The 26551-nt window shown below is 30.7% G+C and overlaps 3 protein-coding genes across 4 annotated transcripts; all 3 read right to left on the reverse strand.

Annotated features, from left to right (window-relative positions):
* Positions 1 to 7220: 7220 nt before the first annotated feature.
* LOC130806292 (uncharacterized) lies at positions 7221 to 11925 on the reverse strand. 2 transcript variants are annotated; one of them, XM_057671305.1, is made up of 4 exons: positions 11345 to 11919; positions 9722 to 10851; positions 9189 to 9520; positions 7221 to 8376 (listed from the first exon to the last, which is right to left on the reverse strand). In XM_057671305.1, exons 2-4 carry the CDS (start codon positions 10830 to 10832, stop codon positions 8032 to 8034), a joined length of 1788 nt encoding a protein of 595 aa, XP_057527288.1. In that variant the 5' UTR covers positions 10833 to 10851; positions 11345 to 11919; the 3' UTR covers positions 7221 to 8031. The 2 variants fall into 2 exon arrangements, with proteins under 2 accessions (XP_057527288.1, XP_057527287.1); XM_057671304.1 differs by having other exon boundaries at positions 7227 to 8376; positions 8730 to 9520; positions 11345 to 11925.
* A 4709-nt stretch (positions 11926 to 16634) lies between these two features.
* LOC130805428 (uncharacterized) lies at positions 16635 to 23362 on the reverse strand. Its single transcript, XM_057670201.1, has 3 exons — positions 23303 to 23362; positions 17942 to 18147; positions 16635 to 16935 (listed from the first exon to the last, which is right to left on the reverse strand). The coding sequence occupies exons 1-3, from the start codon at positions 23360 to 23362 to the stop codon at positions 16635 to 16637; spliced, it is 567 nt and encodes a 188-aa protein (XP_057526184.1).
* A 196-nt stretch (positions 23363 to 23558) lies between these two features.
* LOC130806786 (uncharacterized) lies at positions 23559 to 26283 on the reverse strand. The gene is made up of 3 exons (XM_057671987.1): positions 26099 to 26283; positions 25066 to 25244; positions 23559 to 24233 (listed from the first exon to the last, which is right to left on the reverse strand). The coding sequence occupies exons 1-3, from the start codon at positions 26195 to 26197 to the stop codon at positions 23933 to 23935; spliced, it is 579 nt and encodes a 192-aa protein (XP_057527970.1). The 5' UTR covers positions 26198 to 26283; the 3' UTR covers positions 23559 to 23932.
* Between the last annotated feature and the right edge of the window lie 268 nt (positions 26284 to 26551).

The raw sequence follows: 26551 nt of genomic DNA on the forward strand, positions 1-26551 counted from the left end.
TTATTGCGTCTACTGGAATGTGACATCCTTGAGTTCCCCTCCTGAGATTCATGGGATTTTGATAGCTCCTGGTGGGGTTCGATTCTCTCTCGCAGATTTTTTATCTGCTCCGCCATTTCTTCCAATACTTGCTGTTGAGGGGGGTTATTGTTATTATTCATGACAGTGCGGAGTTGTTCGGAAAAAGCGGCAGTGAGGTTTCGTGCTAGCATGTCCAGATCACGACGAGTCACGGCTTGGTTATTAGCGTGACCTGCGAAAGTGTCTGTATCTGTGCTATGCACGGTTGTGGTTTGTGTTGGATTTCTTTTGGGAGCCATGACTTTTTGTAACACTCCCCACAGACGGCGCCAAACTGTTTCGGTAATGAAACGAGGAAGTGCGAGACACTTGGAATACCGCAGATGGAGGCGTTATCGGAAGTAGCAACTCGTGGGAGGAAGCGACCTGAATTCCTGCAACACAACACGTTAGCCTTGTCCGGGGGGTGATCTCCCGGAAAACCCCTCCGACGCTCAAGTCAGAACGTAGATCGGAAATTAATGAATGACAGATTGTAGAATGAATGCAAGAAGGAAGGTCGGGATTGGGATTGCTAGTGCTAGTGCTAGTGTTTAGGAAGGCTAAGGAAGTAATGTAAGCAAGGATACTAGGAAAGCTATTTCAGATGATCCTCCCTCCTTGATGGTAGCCCCTATTTATAATGGTGAGGAAGGGAAGTTGCAGAAGAAGTGAACTATCATGGGAGTAGTGGGAGTAATGGGAGGTGGACTGGTCATGGGAAGAATGGACAGTTATTCTTCTTGAAACAAGGAGAGCCTTTCATTATGGGAAAGTGGAGAGTTAGGGTTTTTTAGAGGTAACTGGCCCATGGGCCATTCAAGGAAAATGGTAATTCCAGAAAAAGCCCATTGACTGAAAGTCAAGGTCAACTGAAAAGGTCAAAGGGTATTTTAGTAATATGATGCTAATAATTTAAAATAAATAAGTAAATTAGATAAATGATACCATGATATATATATATATATATATATATATATATATATATATATATATATATATATATATATATATATATATATATATATATATATATATATATATATATATATATATATATATATATAAAAGTTCAAGTGCGAACATTATTTATGTATGAGTTGTGCGAATATATTACTTTCTGGTAAAAAAATTGAAAAATATGAGCTAATATATAATAAATTATAGATTTATCACCTATCACCCACAAAAAATGCAATACTAATTTATTTAGTGAAAAGAAATTTTAAATACTAATCATTAAATCCAATTATATGGTGTATAAGTTCCGAATATAAATAGAAAAAAAATATCACCCTTATAAACTTGTTATATGTGTGTAATATCTCTCCCTATACGAGTATGTAGCGCATTATTTTTCTTAATCCAAATTTTAATTTTCTTGGTAACTTTTTTTTTTATTACAAGTAATAAATGTAAAAATGTTTAACCAATTGTTTTAGCTAGTTTTACAAAATAATTATTAAAAGGCAAAATTATAAGAAACTACCTAATATATACCCCTTTTTTAAAAAACTACCTTATGTAAAATTTTTTGCAAAAAACTACCTTATATAATACAACTCTTTGCAAATCACTACCTTTTAACGGATAACGTTTGTTGACCATTAACATAACCCGTTGACCATCACATGATTCTCATGTGACTTATTAAAGCTTTCCTTCTTCTTCTTCAATTAGGGACCTTGCTTTCAGGACATTTGTTTCACACGATTTCCTCAAACTATCTAACTTAAAATTTCGCTCCCATCCTCCTCTTAACTTCTTCTCATTGAAAGTTCTAACCTATACTAGTATGTACTACTACTCAATTATGATTTTCTACTTCATTGTTGTATTTTAGGCATAATTTTAAATTTTTTCGTTTTAGAAATTTGAATCCATTTTCTACGTGTTTTTATTTTGAGTTTGTTGTTTTTTATCTTGTAATTTGTGAGTTGATTGTTGTTGTGTCTGAATATTTATTAGGGTTATAAAATTAGCTAGATCAATAAGATGCAGAAATTGAAAATCAGGAAAAAAGCTAGTAAATTGAAAAAGAAGGGGTCTGAGTTGGCAACTGAGGTGGATAATGTAAGGATTGTTAGGGTAGATGAGGTGGAGATTGAAAGATCTGATTTGGCACATAAGGTTGTGGATGAGTTGGAAAGAACAAATGTAGATGTTGATGTTGGGGAAAAGGGACCACCAACCACAGATACGGGTTTTAAAGAATCTTTAAGTGCTAACTAGGGATGACAAATCAGTCCGAATCCGACCCTAGTCCGACTCGATCCGAGGAAAATAATCCGATTCGAGTCCGAGGAAAAGGTTATCCGACTCCAACTCCGACTTCACGATCCGAATCCGAGTTAGAGACAGACCGGAGTTGGACCTTATTAAAAATCCGACACTCCGACCCGACTCCGACCCTGAAGGAAATCCGACTTTGAATTTGACTTTTAACCCAACATTTTGTTTCCTTTAAAACTCTAGACGTGACTAATTTAAGCTCTCTCTCATATTAATTGTAATTTTCGATTTTGAAAAACTACTTGGTATTTTTATTTAGATCAATCAATCAAAATACGACAAATCAGATCAAGAGAAATAAAATACGCCAAATCAAAATGCGAGAAAATTTTGTTAAAATGTAGTATTAGGAATATTTCTCATGTTAAACTTGAATTCAAAGTACATATTTTTTTGTTAAATTGTATTTGAAAAATATATTTTGTTAACTTCGTATGCTTTAAATCATTAGTACAATATCACAACGATAAAGTTTGATAATAATTCGACTCCGTTGGAGGTCCGAGAGTCCGAGTCGGGGCAAATTTGGAGTATGCATAATCCGACTCCGAGTGGAGGTGGACTGAAAAAAAAAGTTCGACTAAAATCCAGAGCAAAGGCGAAGTATGTATAATCCGAGCCGAGTCCAACCCATTGCCATCCCTAGTTCTAATCCTAGATCTAAAACAGAAAACTCAGCTGCTATTTCCACCCTAAACCTTACAGCAAATGAGAGAGCCCACATAGAGCAGCAAGATCCTGATTTTGATGATAGTAGTGATGAAGATTATAGTGGTGGTAATGAGGATGAATATGAGGATGATGCTGATTTGTTTGCAGAAAATATAGAATGATCTTGATGATGTGTTTATAGGTGATGATGAAATTAAATTGGTAGTAGATAAGGAGATTGAATCAGTTTTGAGTATGCTCAAGTTGATTAGTGCTACAACAATACATAGACATTGCATGAGTGCTAAAATTCAGTTTTGAAACACATGAAGTATGCTGAAGTTGATTAGTGCTGACAATCAATACATACACATTGCACTGAACTGTTTTGAGTAAGCTGAAGTTTATTAGTGCTGCAGCATTACATAGACAATGAAGTATGCTGAAGTTGATTAGTGCAGCAAGCAATACATACACATTGAATAAGTGCTCAAAATCAGTGCTTCAAACAGCAAACAGTAAACAACAAACACATTGAGTTGGCTACAGATGTTATTGCAAGCAGAAAACAGCAACCAAACATCACACAGAAATACCAACAAAGAAATCAAAGCAAACAACAATACCAAAAAAAGAAATCAAATAGACAAAATCAAAACCCATTTCATTTATCATAATCATTTTACAAAAGAAATCAACCTACTTGCATATCCAAATCACTAATACAAATTCTTAAATAGGTCATACACTTCATTTAATAGCATTGATTAATACAACAAACCCCAACAAAAAAAAAAGAAAAACCCTAACTTAAAGCTTGAGAACTGATTTCCATGCTTCATCTCATTCATCCATTTCTTCTTAATCCTTTTAAGTTCTGAAATTACTTGTTCCTTTTCATGTTCCAAGAAACAAACCCTTAAAGTCAAAATTTTGATTTTGGTTACTAATTGTTGCTTGTCCTCCACAAGTGTGTTAGTCACTTCTCTTTCCAATCAGCCATTTCAGGTTCATCAATCCATTTAAACTTTTTACATCCCCTCCAATTTGTATTAGGATCATAAAAAACGCAAGTCTTAAACCTTCTTCTAGGATTTTCCTTGGTCCATAAAACTCTTCTTGCAAACGGAAGTCCACACCCACATTTTTCAGGCTTCGAATTTGCTGTTGAAGAAGAAGAATGCATTACTAATTAATTGCGGACTGATTGTTGGAAAAATTAGGGTTCCTTGGTGAATTTACTTAGGGAAATCTGAGAAAGGGGAATAAGGAAATCGTGTGAAACAAATGTTCTGAAAGCAAGGTCCCTAATTGAAGAAGAAGAAGGAAAGCTTTTAATAAGTCAGGTGAGAATCATGTGATGGTCAACAGGTTATGTTAACGGTCAACAAATGTTATTCGTTAAAAGATAGTGATTTGCAAAGAGTTGTATTATATAAGGTAGTTTTTTACAAAAATTTTACATAAAGTAATTTTTTAAAAAAAGGATATACATTAAGTAGTTTCTTATAATTTTGCCTTATTAAAATTTGCATGTTTTATTACTCCTACATTCTGATAGTTTAAATAACGAACTAATTTGATTGCTATATTTTATTAGTCTTTCATAATTCATCTCACTCACTTGTTATGGGTGTGAGGGATTTAAAAAAATTAATTAAGGAACATACTTCTTCTAATTCTTTTTATTTGTGATTCTTTTCAAAACATGCATGTCAATACATATTTTAAATTGCTAATATCTTTAGTCATACACAAGTAAAAATTATGAAAAGTCATTTTGTTGAAAATATTAAAATGAATCTATAAAATCTCACGTGGCTATAGATTTATTATAGATAATAATTCACTATTAAGAGTCAAAGCAACACTTATAAATATTGTAAAAGTCAAAATGTTCACCTAAAGAAACAAATAAAGTATATGTATTGTACTTGTGTTTTTTTGAGGATTTGTGATTTAATAGATTGTCATTTCCTTTTTATTGTATTAAGAACTATATGGACAAATGTTGATGTATGTTATGGGAATCTCGATCCTGATCTACAATTTTACGATCTTACGATTCAAATATAGGTCACCGATTCGGATCATAGGTAGGATCCTAATGTTGGTAGAATCGTACGATTCTACTTAACTCCAAAATTTAGGTGGTAGGATCATAACACGATTCTACGATCTTATGATCCTACAATCCGAGCAGTTCCAATCATAAAAAATTTTCATATAATCCAAATTTTACTCATGTATATATTCAAATAACGATACCAATACGACAGAAATTCAAGTTTTTCTTGATTCGCATTTTATAAATGATTATTAAAAGTTTTTTTTTTTTGAAAACTTAATAGTTGAAGTCAAATAAATTTATTTATACCTTAAAACTTTTAAAAAATATATAATTGATTATTAGTTATCTAAAGCATATTAATGCGCATTTTAGAATTACACGATCCTACGATCCGATTCTACCGATTTCAATTTTACCTCTAAATAATCCTACGTAGAATTCCTATCCTAACAACCTTGTGTACACTTAAATCAAACATTTCATCTACATAAGATTATTAAGCTAATTGAATTTACTACTATTTATAATGTTCGAGTTTGATTAAAATAATAGACGATTCATTTATACATATATTTAAAATAAAAGAAATAAAATTGATAGTCTTATTTTGTAGGAGGATGGGTGCCAAGAGATGGAGAAATTGGATTTCTTGGAAGAGTACAAGAGAACACTGCAATTTGTACCAGAAATAGGCAGCATTTTTTCAAGGCAAACTACAAGAAGAGGAAGATCTTAGCCTTAACTCACATATGATATAACTTCAAAGTGTGATATACCTCAGTTGGTTAAACCAATTATATATCTGAATTTTCAAAAGTCATAAAATCTTTAGTTTTAGTTTTGTATGAAAAATACGCCTAATTTTTTTATTGAAAATTGGAAAAAATGCACCTAATATATTAGTAAAAAGATACTCGAGGGTATGAATTATTTTGAGTTAAATAATATTAATTAAAAATTATTTTATGTGAATGAGTTGTAATTTGAAATCATTTGTAGCAAATTTTCCTAACCTTATTTCTCATTTGTCTTTGTGATTATTGAGGCACACAAAAAAAAATATGAAATTAACTTAAATCATATTTAATGTGGGAGAGTATTACTTTCATACCATTTCAGTTTGTTAGTTACACTTTAATTAAAAGTTTGAGTTTTTTGACCAAAGTGTAACGAACAAACTAAAACAGATGGAGTAGTATATATATTTAGTTGTTACAATAATTAGATTAAGTATTTTAATTAGTTAATCTTCATTAAACCCTTGTTAGTTGTAATACTTTTCTTAAGTTTAATGAGTTTAGCTTCTTTAAACCCTATGTGGCTATGTTAAAAGTATATTAGTAAATTAGTTAATCTTGTAGCTAGTATTGTGACCTCTAGTATGACTTGTAGCTAGTAAATTAGTTAATGACCTCTAGCTTGGAGTAATAATATAATATAGGGCTTTACTAAGTATCCTCACCCTTTTTTATTAAATTTTCAATATTTTTTTTAATAATTTTCATAACTTTATCTCTCAAATTTCTCTCCTAAAAAACGTTTAGAATTAAAATTGAACATTAAAATAATATGGTTGATGAAATTGATCACTAAATTAACTATCAATTAAATGATTTCACAATTAATATTAATATTATTATTATTTAAACTAAATTATTTCATGCATATTAAATATTGTTAATTAAATTAAATTCATTATTAATCAAACAAAAATTATTATTAATTAACTAAATAATAATTATTAATTAGCTAAAAAAACCATAAATAATTAATATTAATTAATTAAATAAAAACTAAAATTATTAAGTAAATAAATCAAGAATATTAATACAAAAAGAAAAAAATTCGATTAATTAATTTTAATTAATTAACTAAAAACTAAAAATTTGATACATGTTCACTCCTTTAGCTATAACTTTTGATAAAAAAATAACATTAATGCAATGTTTGTGGTATTAGAAACTAGACTTTAAGATCTTTCCAATGATATATTATATGCCCAATTCCGACAACCGAGCGAAAAATAACAAACGTTTAAAGTTTGCTTTGATTTTTAGTACATGTGTAAACGGACCCAGTCGCACAAAACACGCGATTGGACCGCGTCAGAGTCGCACAAACACGCGACTGAACTGCGATAGAATTGCAAAAATACGCGACTAAATCGCAGTAGAGTCGCATAAAATACGTGACTGAACCGCAATTTATATCAAAAACAATTATTGGTCAAAATTCAAAACAAATGGCATTAAAGATTTTGCCAAAGAAATTTAAGCCAAACCAAAGTTTATTTACATTGGTTAGATAATATCATTTCAGCTACAGCCTAATTTTGACTTCTGACTTTGGCTGATCAATGCAGGTGATATTGCAGGAGTAATTCTGTTTGACATTGCTGACAAAAAAACATCCCTAAATACAAATAATTAAACTAAATCAAAAGCATATAAACAATAGTATTTAAGGCTCCTAAATTTATATGGGCCTATGCAGTTGGACATCTTGCACATGCTCAGAACTACCCCTGATAAGCACAGAGAAATGATTATGAACCAATTTGAAAGTGATGTTTCTATTGCTCATCCTTCTTGAACACGAAAGACTATTTCCTTTTCTTAAAATTGAAAAGACACTTTGGATGATTCATCCAACTGATAAATCCAAATATGGTCCTGCAAAAGAATGTGCTGAAAACCAACAAACCCAAGTAAAAACAACCCTAAAACGTTAGTCCCAAAAGATTGAGAATGACTATATAAACCAGTACATCAGTTCAATGGTCGTACACATAAAACGAGCATATTTTATGGAGTAGATCATATAGTATTATTTTGGATTGTTGTGTATTTACATGGTCACATAAAACTGCCTTTTCTTAAGCATCAAAATGACATAAAGACATACTATACACTCAATGATTTTAACAGAAAAAACTGTATTTCAAGCTCTAAAATTTCTTACTTCAGAAAGTGAATTCCCTCATAAGCCAATGTACCTTCAAGATCTCCAATAATCCGCGATATCCTAACTTCAAGACCCCTTTGAACATCCTTTAAAAGCGATTGAATCGTATCCCCAAATCGTTTCATGTCGAAACTATCTGGCCCATCAAGCTCATTTGTGATTCCTGCAACAAATCCTGATGCAATTTTGGACTGTATTTCCATCAGTTTCTGTCCTGCTGCTACTATGAATCTTTGTAACTGAAATGTCTCTTCGAGAAAATGCTCGAGTTTTCTTGTTTCCTCCTTCGTTTTCTTGGAGCCTAACGCTCCTCGTTTTGATGTCGCATCTTTGTTGCCCTGAAAACAGCGTAAGAATCAACAAAGGTCAGAGAAAAAACAGGTCGAAATTGCTGATAATCTGCATGATGTGCAGGGAATATACGAAGCCGTCAAAGAACCAACTCAACCAAAAGCTTAAGCTGATGGTTAAGGCCCCTCACACGAGAGCCCTTCGGGCTAGAAGTGTGGATATAGGCCCTTTTCAAACCTGGCGCTAAATATTCCACTTCAAATGAGGGGTGCTTGAGATCAAAACCCGTGACTTCTTGCCACATTGACTTCTGATTCCATGTCAAAAAACTAACTCAACCAAAAGCTTAAGCTGATGGCTATGATCCCAAGATATGTTTTATACTCTAACAGAAGCTTACCATTCGCTTGCTAAGGTCATCGGTTTTCTCTTGGAGCGAATGATACCTACTAACTTGCTTTTTAAGGAAAGAAATCAACAGACTAAAACTCTTGATCTCACTGTTTTCTTGCTGTCCTGTTAATCTATCAAGCATTAGCAACTGTTGGTTTAGTCTCTTAATCTTGTAAGTAACTCCCAAGGCATGTAGGTCGACTTTCCAAGAAGACGCTACTTCCTTTCGTGTAATTTCGAAACTTTGTTCACCCTCTTTCTCTCCAACATCTTCGATGGAGGAGAACGAGGTTGAAGAAGTATGTTTTGATGATAAATCATGTCCCTCGTCTTTCTTAGTCTCTACTAACATACACTTATTTGTTTCTTGCTCTTTGTCAGACGGGTTTTTCCTAACGATCTTAAACTTAGACCAACCTTTATCATCATCTAGCATTATTTCCTTCTTAGATGAATGTTTCTTAACCTTTTGAGAACTCAAATTGCTCAATTGCATTGCAATTATTTGATCTTTCAACGTTTTGAGTTCCACATCTCGGTCTAGTAACAAGGTCTCTAATCGCAAATTACTCTCCCGGAGTTGTGTCATTTCCTGATTTAGGCCTTCGATTTTGGACTGCAACCGCTTTGACTCTACTTCCGCACTTAACTGATGCCAACGAGAGGCTTCTAACTTATCGTCTTTCATTCTTATTTGTTCTTCCAAGGCGTCTAACTCCAATTGATGCCGCTGCTCAACTGCATTGCGGTACTTCTCAGCCTCTGCCCGAACCCATTTATCTAACCGCGTTTCTTCCTCTGCGAGTTCAAGATCAAAAACTGATAAAATCCATAACACATAACAACTACAAATTAGGGGGCGTGATAAAATTTTAACATACATTATTGGGGCTTCAACTAAAAGCTTACGCAAATGGTTGAAGCCCCAGAATACGTTATATACTTTATCAGTTCCAACCTCATCAAATGATACGAGATGAATGAAGCGATAAAACTTACGAAACTCAGCACATTCTGCAGGAAATCCATGGTTAGAGAGCGAAGAATAATCAGGGTTTTCTTTTCTAACTTCAGTGTCCAAATCATCCCCATTAACATCATCACATTCTTCCCCATTTGCATTCTCACTAGCTTGCCTCGGAAACAAATTTCTCAAAGTTCGACTTTCACTTATCGAACTCACTTTCCTTTTCGGTTTTAGCATCTTAACCTGATCTTTCAAGATCATCTGTTTTTCAGGTGAATCCAACTTAAGTTTTCTCATCATTGCTGACAAAATTTTATCCTTATGTTCTGACTCTGCGTGTATTTTCTCAATCTCAATCGATAACTCTTCCACCATCAAAACTGCTTCCTCCTTTTCCTCATACAAAAACTCGATTTGTTGCTTAGCAGCCTCGACTTGCCTTAGAGTTCGCCCCAACTCAGCTTCTACCTGCCTTTGATTAGACACAAGCTCAATGAAAGCTGTCTTATGCTTCAACATTTGACACGAATGATTCTTAGATTCGCGCTTATTAGTCTCCCTCAATTCCTCTAAAACCCCTTCAATCGACTTCACTTTCTCTTCGTATTCTTTTCTTTTCCTCGTTTCCTCCTCCAAAACTTTTTCCTTAGACTTAAACAAAACTTCCATTTCTCCGAGTTTCCTATTCAATTCCGAAATCTCTTCATTCTTTCTTTTATCGAGAATCCTTAAGTCATTCAATAGACTCGCGACTTGATGCCTAAGTTTCCTTCTTTCGACAAACCAACTTTGCTCTTGCGCGGCATAGATACTCGCAACTTTCTCATTCGCTTTAGCATCTTCGCTTCTTACTCTTTTTAACTCCATAATTTCGTTTTCAGCTAACTCGAGCTTATGAATAAGCTCATGTTTTTCGATTCTCATTGATTCTTCCCTTTGTATACTCCTCCATACTAATAGTCCTAAGAGATGGGCACCCCCTTGAAGCATTTTATCCCTTGTTTCTAAACATTTTTGGTTATCCCAAACTTGGTTTGACAAATTTTTTAGGGCAAAAAAGGCACAAGATATACCAAAGTATATTGCACATAAACTATCATCTCTTGTTTCTGAAACAAAAACACAACCCTTTTCTTCCATCATTATGCTAATCCCTTCCTACCTAGAAAATTAACAAAAACAAAAAACACAAAAAAAACCCAAATTTTCCATAAGAAAATGGACAATATATAAAGCACAATTTTATCAATCTACAAGAAATTATCAGCATATTCATATCTGCCAAAGATTCATAGTTCTCGGTTTATTAAGTTTCACATATGTTTGCAATGTTATTGTTAGAAAAATAACCCTCATATGATCCCCATCGAACAATTTAAAGAGAGGTTGATTATCATACAAGTTTGATGGGCTACTCCTTTTATTACTAATTGGGTTTTAGGATGGAACATCATTAAATTTATGTGCAATCAACAATCTCTTATACAGGTCTAGTTGTGTACAAACCCATTAAAACTATCAAGTACACTACTAGAGCCATTTAACGACATTAGAATAATAATAAAATGAAGATTATTACCACATAAATCACATATACCATCAATAAATTTCCAAATTTTCTAAAATATATAATGGAAAATGAAAAGGAAACTTACCCCTCAGTTGAAAAAGAAGAACTACCCTGTTGTAAGACGCTCTAATTAGAGATGTATTAGGAAGTAGGAAGTTTCATGAGGGTACTTAAAACTAAAAGGGTATCTTCATCTGACAAGGAATACCAAAAGAATGAGAATAGTATGAACTTTAACATGTGTAAGACTGCAAAAATTAGTTAAACAAGAACATAACAGAAATGACTGATTGAGTGGAAAAGAATATGATGGTTTGTCCTGGAATTCAGTGAAAGTTTGAGACTTTATAAACCCCAACTTGCTCCTTTCTTTTCATTCCATACTTTCTGATTATGGTTACGGAGACTCTATTTTTGAGTGGAATATTGAATTGATAACGATGATTTTGATGAATTTTTGATTCCCCACCTGGGTTTTTTTTCTTTTTACTCTCTTTTTCTTTAAGGGTTAGTCCCAATTCTTAAAGGTCTTAAAAACATGGGTGTTTTTAGGAATTAAAGGGTACAAGATTCCTGGGTTTTGTCACCATTATTGTGTTGGAGAAAATGGGGTGTAAAAAGGAGAAAAACAAAGGGCACATCTTGACAAATAGTTACTTAGCAAATTGTACATTTCCAGAGTGTCATAAATTTATTACTCTTAAATAGACAATACATGACCACATAATCAAAGTATCTTTTTGTTGAATAATATCTTTATCAACTTGTTTTTAAAACATAGATTTGGAATTCCTAATACTTTTTATGTTTCTTCCTAAATTGTATCGTTTCTTTCCATGCAACATGGATTTTAAATTAGGTTGAATAATTTTAAATTGAGATGTGTCAATTTCAATTTAGTTCGGATTCGGGTCGATTTAGTGAATAAAAAATTATAAAATTTTTCAATATCATTAATGTTTTTCCAAAAAGTAAAGTATTTAATAGAAAATATTACTTATACAAAAACTATCAAAACTGACTTTTAGGTTAAACCAAATACTCATTTAATGCCTTTAACTATTTTTTTTTAATTTTAAGATAAAAGAGTCCGATCAAGATAAGATAGTAGAAATTAATATTTGTAGGCGTAATGAATAAGAATCGAACTCCTAGCTATCACAAAAAAAATAGAAGGAGTAGCTTCAAACACTAAGTCAGCTCATAATCGAGATTCGGAAGGCAAGGGTACAATCCACATACGTATTGACGTGACAATTGTATAAGATAAAATACTCTCCATTACTGCAAAGGGATTATGAAATTTTATTTATAAATAGGTTTTAAAATCTCAGTAAAAATAAATGACAAAAAATAATTGAGAAAATCTTAATTCTATCTGAAATACCTAAAGGTGTTTAAAACAAATGAATGATCACCCAATTTCTACCTAATTTTGTAACCGACTTGACCCAATTTCAAAATGAATTTAAAATTATATAAAAAATCAATGTGAACACAAGACCCGTTTTTGTACCGAGTCGAAACACATTACCCAAAATAAATCCGATGACTCGAATGAACAGCTATCGTGAAACCCTTGTAATATCATTAAACTTTTGTTAAAAAAACTAAAGTTGAGCTATGAGTTCTCAGATTTGCCCTAAGGTTGGAGAGATTTGGTGTTGAAATATATGATCAGTTTTTGTAAAAGATCCCATGTGGAAGAACTTCCCTTCCCAAGTGTAAAAGATTGATTACAACATTCACCCACCAGTGCTTAATTCCCAAACATTCTATCAAACTGTATGATCCAATTGAAACTACCCATATTTGCTCAGACATAGTCAAAAAGATGGTCCACTACATTCAGTTCAAACTTCACCCAAATCCATAAATACTAATGTATTGTGGCATCAATCCACTTAAAAGAACTTACATTACATTTTCCTTTAAATAAATTTTATTATCTTTATATTTTTAGACAACTTAATAAAGATTAAAATCAATTCTTGTTTTTGTTGGAATTTATATCGTTTTCTTCAAAGAATTAAGTTCAATTCTAGCATTTCTCATTCATTCAGCCCAAGGCTAGTTTTACGGCAATTTCAGGTAGCCGACCGCCTAAAGTATTCAGAACTAAAGAGTCTCAAATGTTAAATGGTGTTATTTAAGTCGGGTTCCGAATAACACATTTTAAGTGATTTGTTTGTAAACTTTTTTATATTTGAAGTAATTTTAGAATATGATGTTACAATATATTTTGTCTTAAAATATTTTTTTTGAAGTGCAGGGGAGGTTCTGAGCATGTTTAACATGTTCGACCGCATAAGACCTCGAAATATTGAAAGCCTCAACATTGAATTGTGCAGTATATATTAAGTATTTAAAAATACAAAGTTGTTAAAAAAATATTATAACTTTTAAAATTGTGTATGTCATTCAATTAATTTTTTGCCCCTATTGAAGTGGAAAAAATTTTATTCTTTTGATATAATGAAGCGCCTTATTTTGAAAGACATTGTAAAAATAAATAGGGTCTCTAAAATTTTTTGTTCTACCCCTAATTCAGCCTACTTGTGTTTGGAAAATAACCTTTATAATCCAGATGTGATCTCACATCTAAGAATTGAGAAATTTACTAATCTATAAGGTTAATAGACTACTTCTATTCTTAATTGGTTTTGTGATGAAACTTTATAGGATTTGCGTACGGTCAACTCTTCTCTCATACAAGATAATATGAGTTTTCGAAATGAAGGGTCTTAAATTTAAATATTAATTCACGTTAAATTATATTATTTTATCATCATTTGCTTGCTTGATTTTACTCCAATAAATTTATGTGGAGTTTTTACCACTACAAAAGTAATTACATTATTTTATTCCAATGAGGAGTATATATATATATATATATATATATATATATATATATATATATATATATATATATATATATATATATATATATATATATATATATATATATATATATATATATATATATATATATATATATATATATATATATATATATATATACTCCTATATATATATATATATATATATATAGGAGTATATATATATATATATATATATATATATATATATATATATATATATATATATATATATATATGTATGTATGTATGTATGTATGTAGAGAACAAGAATAAGAAATGAAAACCCATCATTTTCAATTTACTATTATTAACAATATATGATGAATACACCTAAGAAACCAAGGTATGCATGGTCCCACATTAAGGTAGAAGTTGAATCGAAGAAGAATATATAATGGAAAAAAATGCTTTAATTTTGGTAATGACTAATGAGACCTGTAAAGAAGGAACTTGTTAGGCAAAAGCAACACAAATCTTAATTATTAAAGTAATTAATTAATGCCATTATGTCAAAATAATAAAAAGATCTTAGAAAGCTTAAATTGAGTTTCTAATTAAGATCTCCCCTTGGGAATATAGACAATAGTACACTTGTAAAATGTAATCATTATTCTATTTTTTTAATATTTTTCTTAATTTGAAAAACTATTTATTCTATTTTGGTTTATTTTTATGAAGGTTAAGCAACTTTAATGGGGATATAAACATGGACCCTCCTATATATAAAATTGTAGGTCCAAATTGAAAGTGGTTGGGATTGGCATACATTGTAGGGATCTGCATTTTGGTGTATCCTATAAAATGTTAATTGGGTTATGGAAGAAAGAAAGGGGAATTTGTTAAATATTTTGTATTTTTTTTTTCCTTTCTTTGAGTATGGATTAAGTGAATATGGAGATAATCCAATGTTATTGAACATGGAAGAATGATGGTTTTGTACTTGATAATAGAAGTAATGATATTAATGACCTAATGCAATGGGTTGGATAAAAATCAGATCGAGCTTAAAATAAAATGGGTCGAATTGGGTGAGCTTTATAAATTTTGACTGGAATAAGCTTGTCAGATTGAGTAAAATGTCCAATAACTTCATTACTTGTTTTTGTCGATTATAATCTGACTATTGATTATTAGAAATCAATAGTAATATATCATAGTTCAAGCAAAATAATAATAATAATAATAATAATAATAATAATATAAGTCCATTTAAAGTCCGCATAGAGCTCATATTAGCCCGCTTTATTTATATAAACAAAGAGTTCGTTTAAAGTCTGACTTATTTAAAGCTTATACATTTAAGAGTCAAATTTAAATTCCTATAGGCCCTTGACCCGTTGCACTTGTTTAATTGTAAGTTAAACTCTTTACATCACTAAGCTGGATGGGTCATTAAGTGAACAACTATTATAAATTTATAATACGAACTCCTTTAATTTTTTTTGTGTGTCCATTTTAAAATTTATCCCTATATGAGAAAATTTTAAATAAAATTAAAAAATTCAAAATGTGCTTTAAAAACTGAAAAAAAGCAACGTAGACAAACAAAAAAAACGGGGACTTTTGTTTACAACACTTGTATTAGTATAATAGATTTTTGACCTCGAATAAGTATAACTCACAATCATCTATACAAGACTATAAGTAATAATAATATTTCTGTTCCTTCTCAAAAAAAAAAAAATACTCATTCTGTTCGATTTAAATTGCATCATACATATTAAATATAAGAAAACTTTTTAAGTATTATGGTGTAAAATCAAAATAACGTACAGAGTATCCATTGATCAAATAATTACTATTTTATCAAATAATACTATTTATTATCTCTTATATTAACTCGATGTTGCTAGAGAAACTCATTGTATTTGAATGTCTCAAGATGAGACAAGTCATTCAGTTCCTTTATTAAGTATCAAAGGTAATATTGGAATCAATTTAGTTACGTTAGTTAGCCCATTTAAAATTGTTTTACGATAAAACTGTAATGACATAATATTTGTTTGGTTTTTTCAAAAATATATTTAACGACAAATAAAAAAAATCCGCTAAAACCTGATTTTTAGGGGCAAGCCCAATTCACTACCTATACAAACTCATGCATTAACACCTTACCAAGTTCAGTTTACCAATGAGCTAGCTGATATATATAGCATGCCAATTGTTAAAATAAGTATAAATACAATTATATCACGTGCTAACACATAGAGCAAATAAAATTGAAATCAACATAAAATCCCATTAAGAAAACTTTTGTAAAGAAAATAAAAAACTTTCACCATTTTAGTTCAAATTACAAATTTTTAGCTTTCTATAAGCTAATACAATCTCTATTCAACAATTGGAAAAAGGAATGATGAGTATGAGGATTATCTTAACCACTTTAAATAGTGAAAATTAAAAATATCGGTATATATTTAGTTTCTAAGAGTTCATATTTCAGTGGCATTTTTTATAAATAATTACTACAATTTTTAAAATTACATATTGACATCAACATTGGTCCTTTGACATTTGCATATGACGCATATGAGGTTGTCCCATTGCAACACCGACGTCAGAACCAGCAGTCCCTTGTAGATTAACATTTCTGTGTTGAGCCTCAGAAGTACACGCATAGAAAGCGTAAGAACTTAGGCTTAAAATTAGTGTAATTATGCACCAAATAGCTGCCCTAAAGATAAGCCTTCTCGTTTCAACATAGCAGGTTGTTGAATGTTTACGTGATAAATAGTTGCTGTTGTTTAGAATAGCTGTGCCTATGAATTGTACAAATGCTTTAAAAAATGAAACCCTGCATTTATTCACGTGCGTACATATATACACACATAAAATTAGGTTTATTAGTGATAATCACAACATATGTGGTCTATTATATGAACCATAACAAATCAATGTATTTAGTTAAAAACCCAATTGATCTAATAGCTTAAGCTAATATTTGAGACTCTTATATATTTTATTTACTCTATTACCTCCCTTCACATGACAGTTTCTTAGGATGGAAATAAATATTAATGCAACACATGTCCACCTCATATATAGTGTTAAATATTTCATTTGAAATGATTTGAATTAGTGACCCATTTGTTATGTTGGCTTCTGATTTACCATGTCAAGAAACCAACACAACCAAAAAACTTAAGCTAATGGTTGAAGCTCCATGATGTGTTTTACGCTCTATCAATAATAACGTATATGAGTATTTTTAGTGTTGTTCCTGACATTTTAAGGGTTCTAGGAAAAATAAAAGATAAAGTTTCTATAGAGGGTCGATTTCAGTTTTTAAAGGGTGTTTGAAGTAAAGTTACAATTGTAGGTGTTCTACGTCGTACATGCTGATAACATGCTGAATTGAGGTAATGGACCCCTTTCTCACTCTAGACCCTAGACAAATGTCTGGCCTTGAGTAATTTAGATCAATGTCGGACCTTAGACTTGCCTATTTTGTTTTATTCAAAATTAAATGAAGGTGTGTTCATTTGGGTCATTGGGTGAATTTCGGGTCAGGTGTTTCGGGTAGGTTAAAATCGGATCTTGTGTTCACATTGATTTTTACAACATATTAAATTTATTTTGAAGTCGGGTTTAGTCGGGTTCGGCGTCAAGATCAGGTAAATATCGAGTCATCGAATCTGTTTTGAAGACCTATTTAAATCAATCACCTAAAAAGTTGTTCTAATCTACCCCTAATTTAAATTTTTAGATTTACCTAAAGTATAATTTAAAAGGATGGATTGTACACAACCTTATAGTAATATACCGTAATTAGAAACATTGATAATTAAAAACGTGCGTACCAGGACAAGACGAATAGAATAAGTGAAGCAATAGTAGTACACCGTGAAACACAACGAACACCGCAACAACAAAAGCAGTTAGCACCAACACTGATTATAATCTGAGCAGTGAAAAGAAATATTGCTGCGAACACACACAAGACACTTGCTGGACTTCTTGGATACACACATGAACCGTCGTCTACGTTCCAACTAACATCTTCAGGCTGCCCATTTAGAATACAAATTGTGTAATGTGAGAGTTTTTACCTGAGAGAGTATATTTGTCAAGAAAGTAACATGAATTGCTAATTACGGCGTTCTTGTAGTTAATTAATTTGATTTTTCAAATGTTATATGTATACAAATGAACAATAGTATCAATATAATTCAACGTAACAGATTAATTATGGGTTTGAATTTTCTTATATTCTCATTTTAAGTAGAATATTTATCACTGTGTATGAAAAGAACGTGTATTGCGTTATGTTTGTAACTCAAAAAAAAATTTATGTAAAAGGGCGTAATAGAGTAACTTATAATTATAAAGCTTCAACAATCAGTTTAAACTTTTTGTTGAGTTAGTTCATTTGACATAAATTAAATGTTAAGTAGAAATATATGATAATAAATAAATGTTACATTATTTAATATTCCTGTGCCCTACATGAAAGAAGTTAGAAATGCCTTCTAAAACCTCAAACTTAATTAAGTACAAATAGATTTTAGTGTTTAGTTCACCTGAATATATCTTGTTATAGATCAATATAAGTTTAATTTTGAATATAGGTGCCCATTTTGTAAGAGGAAAGTAGAGCCTTAGTCGGGTAATTTTGTGACTTTTGATCTTGCAGTGACGCTTACAGGTACGTATACGCAGTAACTAACCCTTATATGCAATTTGAAACTATGAGATACTAGTGAGTACACTTTATATGAAGAGCTATCGATTACGAAATCCTTACGCTTAGAATAGCTAAGAGAATGAGAGTGTTAGTAGGAGGCGGGGACCACTCCCTTATTTATTTAAGAATTGGATTATGCCTTACTTGGAGTTAGAATGACTCCTTTAGAGGTGAATTTCATATTTAGATGAGTGGCTCAGTAGGTTTTGGCGTACTGCTATCCCAGGGCGCTCATTATTAGTCGAAAGTGGAAGTTCTTCCCATCTGATAAAGTATTAGATTATGATTAGCTGGCATGACTCAATTGGATTATGTCCGGTTGATTTAGTAGTCCCCTAGGTGAGGTTCGACGGGACCACCGTAAGGGGGGTTTGAGCATGCTTGGATCACTGGGCGCCGGATGGCCGATACTGCTCCTTGATCGAGGTGTTACCATGCGAGCCTTGCAAACCCCAATATGGTGGCCTCTTCACTAGTTTAGAACCCCAGTGTGTTAGTTTTTCCCGAAGGTAAGACCCGAGAGGGTCAGCTGGAGGGGGCATGAGCTCATACTTTGCATGGGCGCCGGATGGCCAATAACGTCCTTGGCCGTGTCACTATGCCAGGAAATAAAGAAAAATCCACTGATAGAAAGTTATTCAGTGATAGAAAATTTATTCATTGATCGAAAGTTATTTAATGATAGAAGGTTCATTCTTTGATAGAAAGCTTACACATTGATAGAACGTTTACTTTTTAATAGAATATTTACTCATTGATAGAACATCTACTTATTAATAGAATAGTTTATGCTAGTGAGAAGTGTGCCTAAGTTAATTTACCTCAAGGGTATTACAGACTATGATCACACTTACCTTAAGATAGACAAGCTCTATAAGGTCATGTGTTAGGTATTCTGTTAATGCCTTGGTCGAATTGATACTATACGTATGTTTAAAAAGAGGAGCGTGAAGACCTGCATTCTACCCAAGAACACATGGTTCGGGTTGGAAAGCACGTAATGAATTTAAGAAGTATAAGTGGCCGATAAATGGTTACTATTTGTGCTTGCGTTTTATGAAATCATCTTATGTTGTTTTATGATATAATGCTATCTAGTAGTTGGCCTTATTATATCTGATGCTAGTTACTGACGTGTACGTGTTTGTGTTTATGTTTGATTGTTGATGACTTTCTATGATTGTCCTGCTATAACACATTGGCCTTTGGTCTAATGTCGAGCAGCAGGAGGATCATAGACAGGCGTAGCAGGTACTGGAGCTTCTTTTGCATTGCATTGCATTGGGGGAGAGTGATGAGGGCGAAGCATAACCTGTGTCATACCGCTATCTTTCGATTTTGTAGCTCTGGTTATCTTTTGTAAACTTTGGTTGTATATGTTTTGTTATGAGGCCTTGTGTCCTCTCTCGTATATTTGTATTTCCGCAGTGTAGTTTATAACTCTGTATGGTTTTAAGGAGTTAAGTCTTTTTAAAACGCAAACGTTGACACTAGAACCACGATCCATGCTTGGCATGTTGATTTGAGAATCCGACGACTAATCATCTCGCAGTGGTGTGAGAATTTAAAAGCAATGATGTCTTAGATTAGTTTAATGTTTTTTATTGTGCTAATTGTTCTACCACATGTTCGATTTTTAGAAGAGATGCTGCCGAAATTTCCACTCATCCACCTTTTAAAAGTTAATATTTAACGTTTATCTAAATTCTCGTCCTTTTTCTTTTATGTAACACCCCAATTTCCTCCCGTCCTTTACGGTTTTGGTTTCGTTAAGGGGTCGAAAATTCTAGAGTGTTACATATAAATTCTTAAATTATGTACAACATCTTATAATCGTTGAGGTTTTAGCAATTTTATTTAGAGAATTGCTAAAAATTTCGTTGCTTTTAATTATGTACACCGTTAAATTTTTTATTGGTCTCTTAAAAAAAACTTTTGAAAAGTACACTAGTACTGGTCATGATATGAAACTACGTTGATGATTATCATAAAAGTCAATATATTTTATTTTAAATAGTTACAAATCAAATTTAGATTCCTTTATAGCTAGATTTTTTTAAATATTTTATTTTGCGCTGAATTTTGTTATATGTATTCCCTCTATTTCAATAGGCTTTGTTTCATTTTTTTATTTGTCCATTATACTCACGTTGCCCCATTTTTTTATGTTAGGTTCTTTTTATAATATTACTTCTTACTTTACTTTACTTTTAAGTGGTGTTCTCTTCTTTTTTTGTCCTTTACTAATAATTTAACAAATTAAGTACCACTTTATAATGATCCTCTCCACTTTTTTATACTTTATGTTTAAATAAAATAGGACAAAGTTATAAAACTGGAAGGAGTATCTATTTTCTCACCTCTTTGAAATTAATATTAGAATTAATCAACAATTAAATATGTAACAATAGTAAACAAATAATAACACTCTAAAGTCTAAATTGATAAATTCACAATATTTATGGATAAAAATCGAGACTTCTACATACCCTTTTCGAAATATATACAACACAACAAATCGTGTAAGAAAAATCACCATAACAAAAGAAATACGCGCGCACGCGCAAATGCTATCATTTGCACGCGCAAAAACAATTGGTAATAGTAGGACTTACGATCTTTAAATTTATAAATTGATTAATATATCATCTATTTTTTCTCCAATGTAAAACAACTCATATGTGGATAATAATAAACACTTAAGTTCATTCTGTACATTTCAATTGATTAAAATAAGTTCATTCTTAGTTAACCACACCCGAATAACCGAAAAAATGATGTGGCACAATTTATTTTTGTGATGAGAACACAAATTATGACGATAAATGCTAAGTTATAACTATGGAGACATAAATTGAAAAATAAAGTTTTAATTTTATAAGTAGGAGTAAAAGAGAGTACAAGAAGTACTAATATAAATGATAGGTAGAGGCAATACTAAAAAGTTGAAAGGCACATGAATCATGCTTCAAGTGAATGTTCCATATATTTCGAATCTATCTTTTAGAGTAGTAAGGATATTCTTTAATATTTGACCTCATAGGATTAACTTTGAGTGACAATAATAAAGCGTGATAATATATATGTGATTGAAGTATGCTCTTAAAAGGCTGTAAATTTTTATAAATGTTTATTAGAGTCACTCTCATAAATTCAGATTAAAATGTTCGGCTTTTAGGTAGGATTATTGGGGTATTTGAAATACAAATGATTAGATGGATGAGTGAACATATCAGTAGAATCTAGATTTACACATTGATGATAAATAATCAAAATGAATAGATATGAAAAATTCATGTCAATGACTATTGTAATTATATTGATTTACCGATTTATATAGCTGGGTTAAACTTTTTTGGATTAAGATGTTAACATGATCAATATTTTATATGATCATGACTTTTTGACAATTACATACATATACAAATTGAAACAAGAAATGGAAACAAAAATATAAAAGAGAGATAGTATACCATGATGCAATGAAGAAAAGTAAGGAGGTTATATAATAAAAGCAAGGAAACAAAAATAGAAAACAAAATAAATATTTACATTAAGCAAATTCTTTTCTTTCGTCTGTATGTGCACGAATTTTTACATTAAGCAAACAAAACAAAATCTCATTTATTATATTTTAACTTATAAATTAAAAATAAAATATAAACTAAATATGATTTAATGGTCTAAATTCAATTAATACGCTTAAAATAGTAAAGATAGATTATAATTTATTTTTCCGCGTGGGACCAAACTCCTTTTGCACGTCTTGTTTGCAATTGAATCATGATGGTGTTATATTGGCTTGTTTCGTTGTGCTCAAATAAATATTAAAAATAATAACAGTTAAATTATCCTAAGCGATTGCTTAGTTTTTCAACTAACTAACTATATATATATATATGTGTGTATATATATATATATGTGTGTGTAAATATATATATATATATATATATATATATATATATATATATATATATATGTATATGTGTATATATATATATGTGTATATATATATGTATATGTGTGTGTATATATATATATATATATATATATATATATGTGTGTGTGTGTGTGTGTGTGTGTATATATATATATGTATGTATGTGTATATATATATATATATATATATATATATATATATATATATGTATATATATATATATATATATATATATATATATATATATATACATATTTGTATATAATATATATATATATATATATATATATATATATATATATATATATATATATATATATATATATATACTCCCTCCAATTCAATTTAGTTGTCCCTTTTGGTTTGGGCACAAATATTAAGAAAATGAAGTAACTACCTAAAATAGTAGACCCATGTGCAATATTAGGTGTTTTTAATATTAAGAATTGTAGGGGACCACCTAAAATAGTAGACTGATGTGCAATATTGGGTTTTTTTAATAGAAGTATTAAGAAAATGAACGGACCACCTACATACCATGTCCAATATTGACTGGAATAAGCTTGTCAGATTGAGTAAAATGTCCAATAACTTCATTTCTTGTTTTTGTCAATTATAATCTGACTATTGATTATCAGAAATCAATAGTAATGTATCATAGTTCAAGCAAAATAATAATAATAATAATAATAATAATAATAATAATAATAATAATAATAATAATAATAATAATAATAATCATAATCATAATAATAATAATAATAATAATATAAGCCCATTTAATGTCCGCATAGATCCCATATTAACCCGCTTTATTTATATAAACAAAGAGTTCGTTTAAAGTTTGACTTATTTAAAGGTTATACATTTAAGAGTCAAATTTAAATTTCTATAGGCCCTTGACCCGTCACTCATGTTTAATTGTAAGTTAAACTCTTTACATCACTAAGCTGGATGGGTCATTAGGTGAATAACTATTATAAATTTATAAATAATTACTACAATTTTAAAATTATAGTACAAATTCAGTGTGTGAGAAACATATTTACATATTTATTTTAAAATCGTAAACTTAAAATATAAGCATATCATTTTACTTTTATACGTATAATAATATTAATTGGTTTTAATTTTCACCAACCAACATAAATGCATTACATATTGATATCAACATTGGTCCTTTGACATTTGCATATGACGCATATGAGGTTGTCCCATTGCAACACCAACGTCAGAATCAGCAGTTCTTTGTAGATTAACATTTCTATGTTGAGCCTCAGAAGTACACGCATAGAAAGCGTAAGAACTTAGGCTTAAAATTAGTGTAATTATACACCAAATAGCTGCCGCAAAGAAAAACCTTCTCTTTTCAACATAGCAGGTTGTTGAATGTTTACGTGATAAATAGTTGCTGTTGTTTAGAATAGCTGTGCCTATGAATTGTACAAATGCTTTAAAAAATGAAACCCTGCATTTATTCACGTGCGTACATATATACACACATAAAATTAGGTTTATTAGTGATAATCACAACATATGTGGTCTATTATATGAACCATAACAAATCAATGTATTTAGTTAAAAACCCAATTGATCTAATAGCTTAAGCTAATATTTGAGACTCTTATATATTTTATTTACTCTATTACCTCCCTTCACATGACAGTTTCTTAGGATGGAAATAAATATTAATGCAACACATGTCCACCTCATATATAGTGTTAAATATTTCATTTGAAATGATTTGAATTAGTGACCCATTTGTTATGTTGGCTTCTGATTTACCATGTCAAGAAACCAACACAACCAAAAAACTTAAGCTAATGGTTAAAGCTCCATGATGTGTTTTATGCTCTATCAATAATAACGTATATGAGTATTTTAAGTGTTGTTTCTGACATTTTAAGGGCTCTAAGAAAAAAAAAAAAAAGAGTTTCTATAGAGGGTCGATTTCAGTCTTTAAAGGGTGTCTGAAGTAAAGTTACAATTGTAGGTGTTCTACGTCGTACATGCTGATAACATGCTGAATTGAGGTAATGGACCCCTTTCTCACTCTAGACCCTTGACAAATGTCTGGCCTTGAGTAATTTAGATCAGTGTCGGACCTTAGACTTGCCTATTTTGTTTTATTCAAAATTAAATGAAGGTATGTTCATTTGGGTCATCGGGTCAGGTGTTCCGGATACGTTAAAATCGAATGTTATGTTCACATTGATTTTTACAACATATTAAATTTATTTTTACAACCTTAAAGTAATATACCGTAATTAGAAACATTGATAATTAAAAAACGTGAGTACCAGGACAAGACGAATAGAATAAGTGAAGGAATAGTAGTACGCCGAAAGCAGTTAGCACCAACACTGATTATAATCTGAGCAGTGAAAAGAAATATTGCTGCGAACACACACAAGACACTTGCTGGACTTCTTGGATACACACATGAACCGTCGTCTACGTTCCAACTAACATCTTCAGGCTGCCCATTTAGAATACAAATTGTGTAATGTGAGAGTTTTCACCGTCAATTAATTCTAGCAATTTTAATGTTACGGAGAGAATATATTTGTCAAGATCAAGTAATATGAATTGCTAATTACGGCCTTTTTGTATACAGATGATTTTTCAAATGTTATATGTATACAGATGAAATATAATTCAACGTAACAGATTGATTATGGGTTTAAATTTCCTCATATTCTCATTTTAAGTAGAATATTTATCACTGTGTATGAAAAAGACGTGTGTTTGCGTTATATTTGTAACTCAAAAAAAAAATTATGTAAAGGGGCGTAATAGAGTAACTTATAATTATAAAGCTTCAACAATCAATTTAAACTTTTAGTTGAATTAGTTCATTTAACATAAGTTAATTATTAAGTAGAAATGTATGATAATAAATAAATGTTACATTATTTAATATTCCTATGCCCTACATGAAAGAAGTTAGAAATGCCTTCTAAAACCACAAACTTAATTAAGTACAAATAGATTTTAGTGTTTAGTTCACCTAAATATATCTTGTTGTAGATCAATATAAGTTTATATATAAGGATTGATAGATGTATGATAATAGATGGTTTAAATAGGCGATTACCTAATTATTCTCATAGGTTCATATAATTCTCTTTTAAGTTCCACTCAATACATAATGCTCTTTTATGAGAATATGATCAAGCTCTGAACAGGATTAAAAGACGACAACCCATACCCATAAAAAAGAATTCAGCCAAATAGTTCATCAACTTGAGAATAATATAGATTATTTAGTTATTTTAATGCATCAAAATTATAATAATGAAAATACTATTGATTATTTATGTAAAAACTTACCTTAATCCTTTTGGCATAAGCAATAAAAGTGAAAAGAACTGCTAATGCACCAAAAAGAATAGCAACAACAGGTACCAAAGCACCATTTCTCCCTGCCATATTTTTAAACAAGTTTTTGGACCCTCTTTTTCTCTCTTTAAAGAATTTTTTAAATTTCGTTTAGATAATAATTTTAAGAAATTGAATGAGAAATGAGTTGGAAATTGATGCATTTATTTATAATATTAAAACCACGTGGAATAATCTTTGCCATTGACACATTATCTATTGTAATAGAGTATCTAATAAGTCCAAGTCGAAAACTCGAGATTAGCATAGTGATTGAGAAATTCTATATTTTCTTACTGGTTGAAGATTATTTCTTTCACTCATGTGATAAAAATTTAATTTTTACTATTTATACGAGGAATTAATTTTTATCAACTAATCTGTAGAGATTGTCTAACATATCCC

The sequence above is a fragment of the Amaranthus tricolor genome, chromosome 2, assembly GCF_026212465.1.
Source record: "Amaranthus tricolor cultivar Red isolate AtriRed21 chromosome 2, ASM2621246v1, whole genome shotgun sequence".
NCBI classification, from domain to species: domain Eukaryota; kingdom Viridiplantae; phylum Streptophyta; class Magnoliopsida; order Caryophyllales; family Amaranthaceae; genus Amaranthus; species Amaranthus tricolor.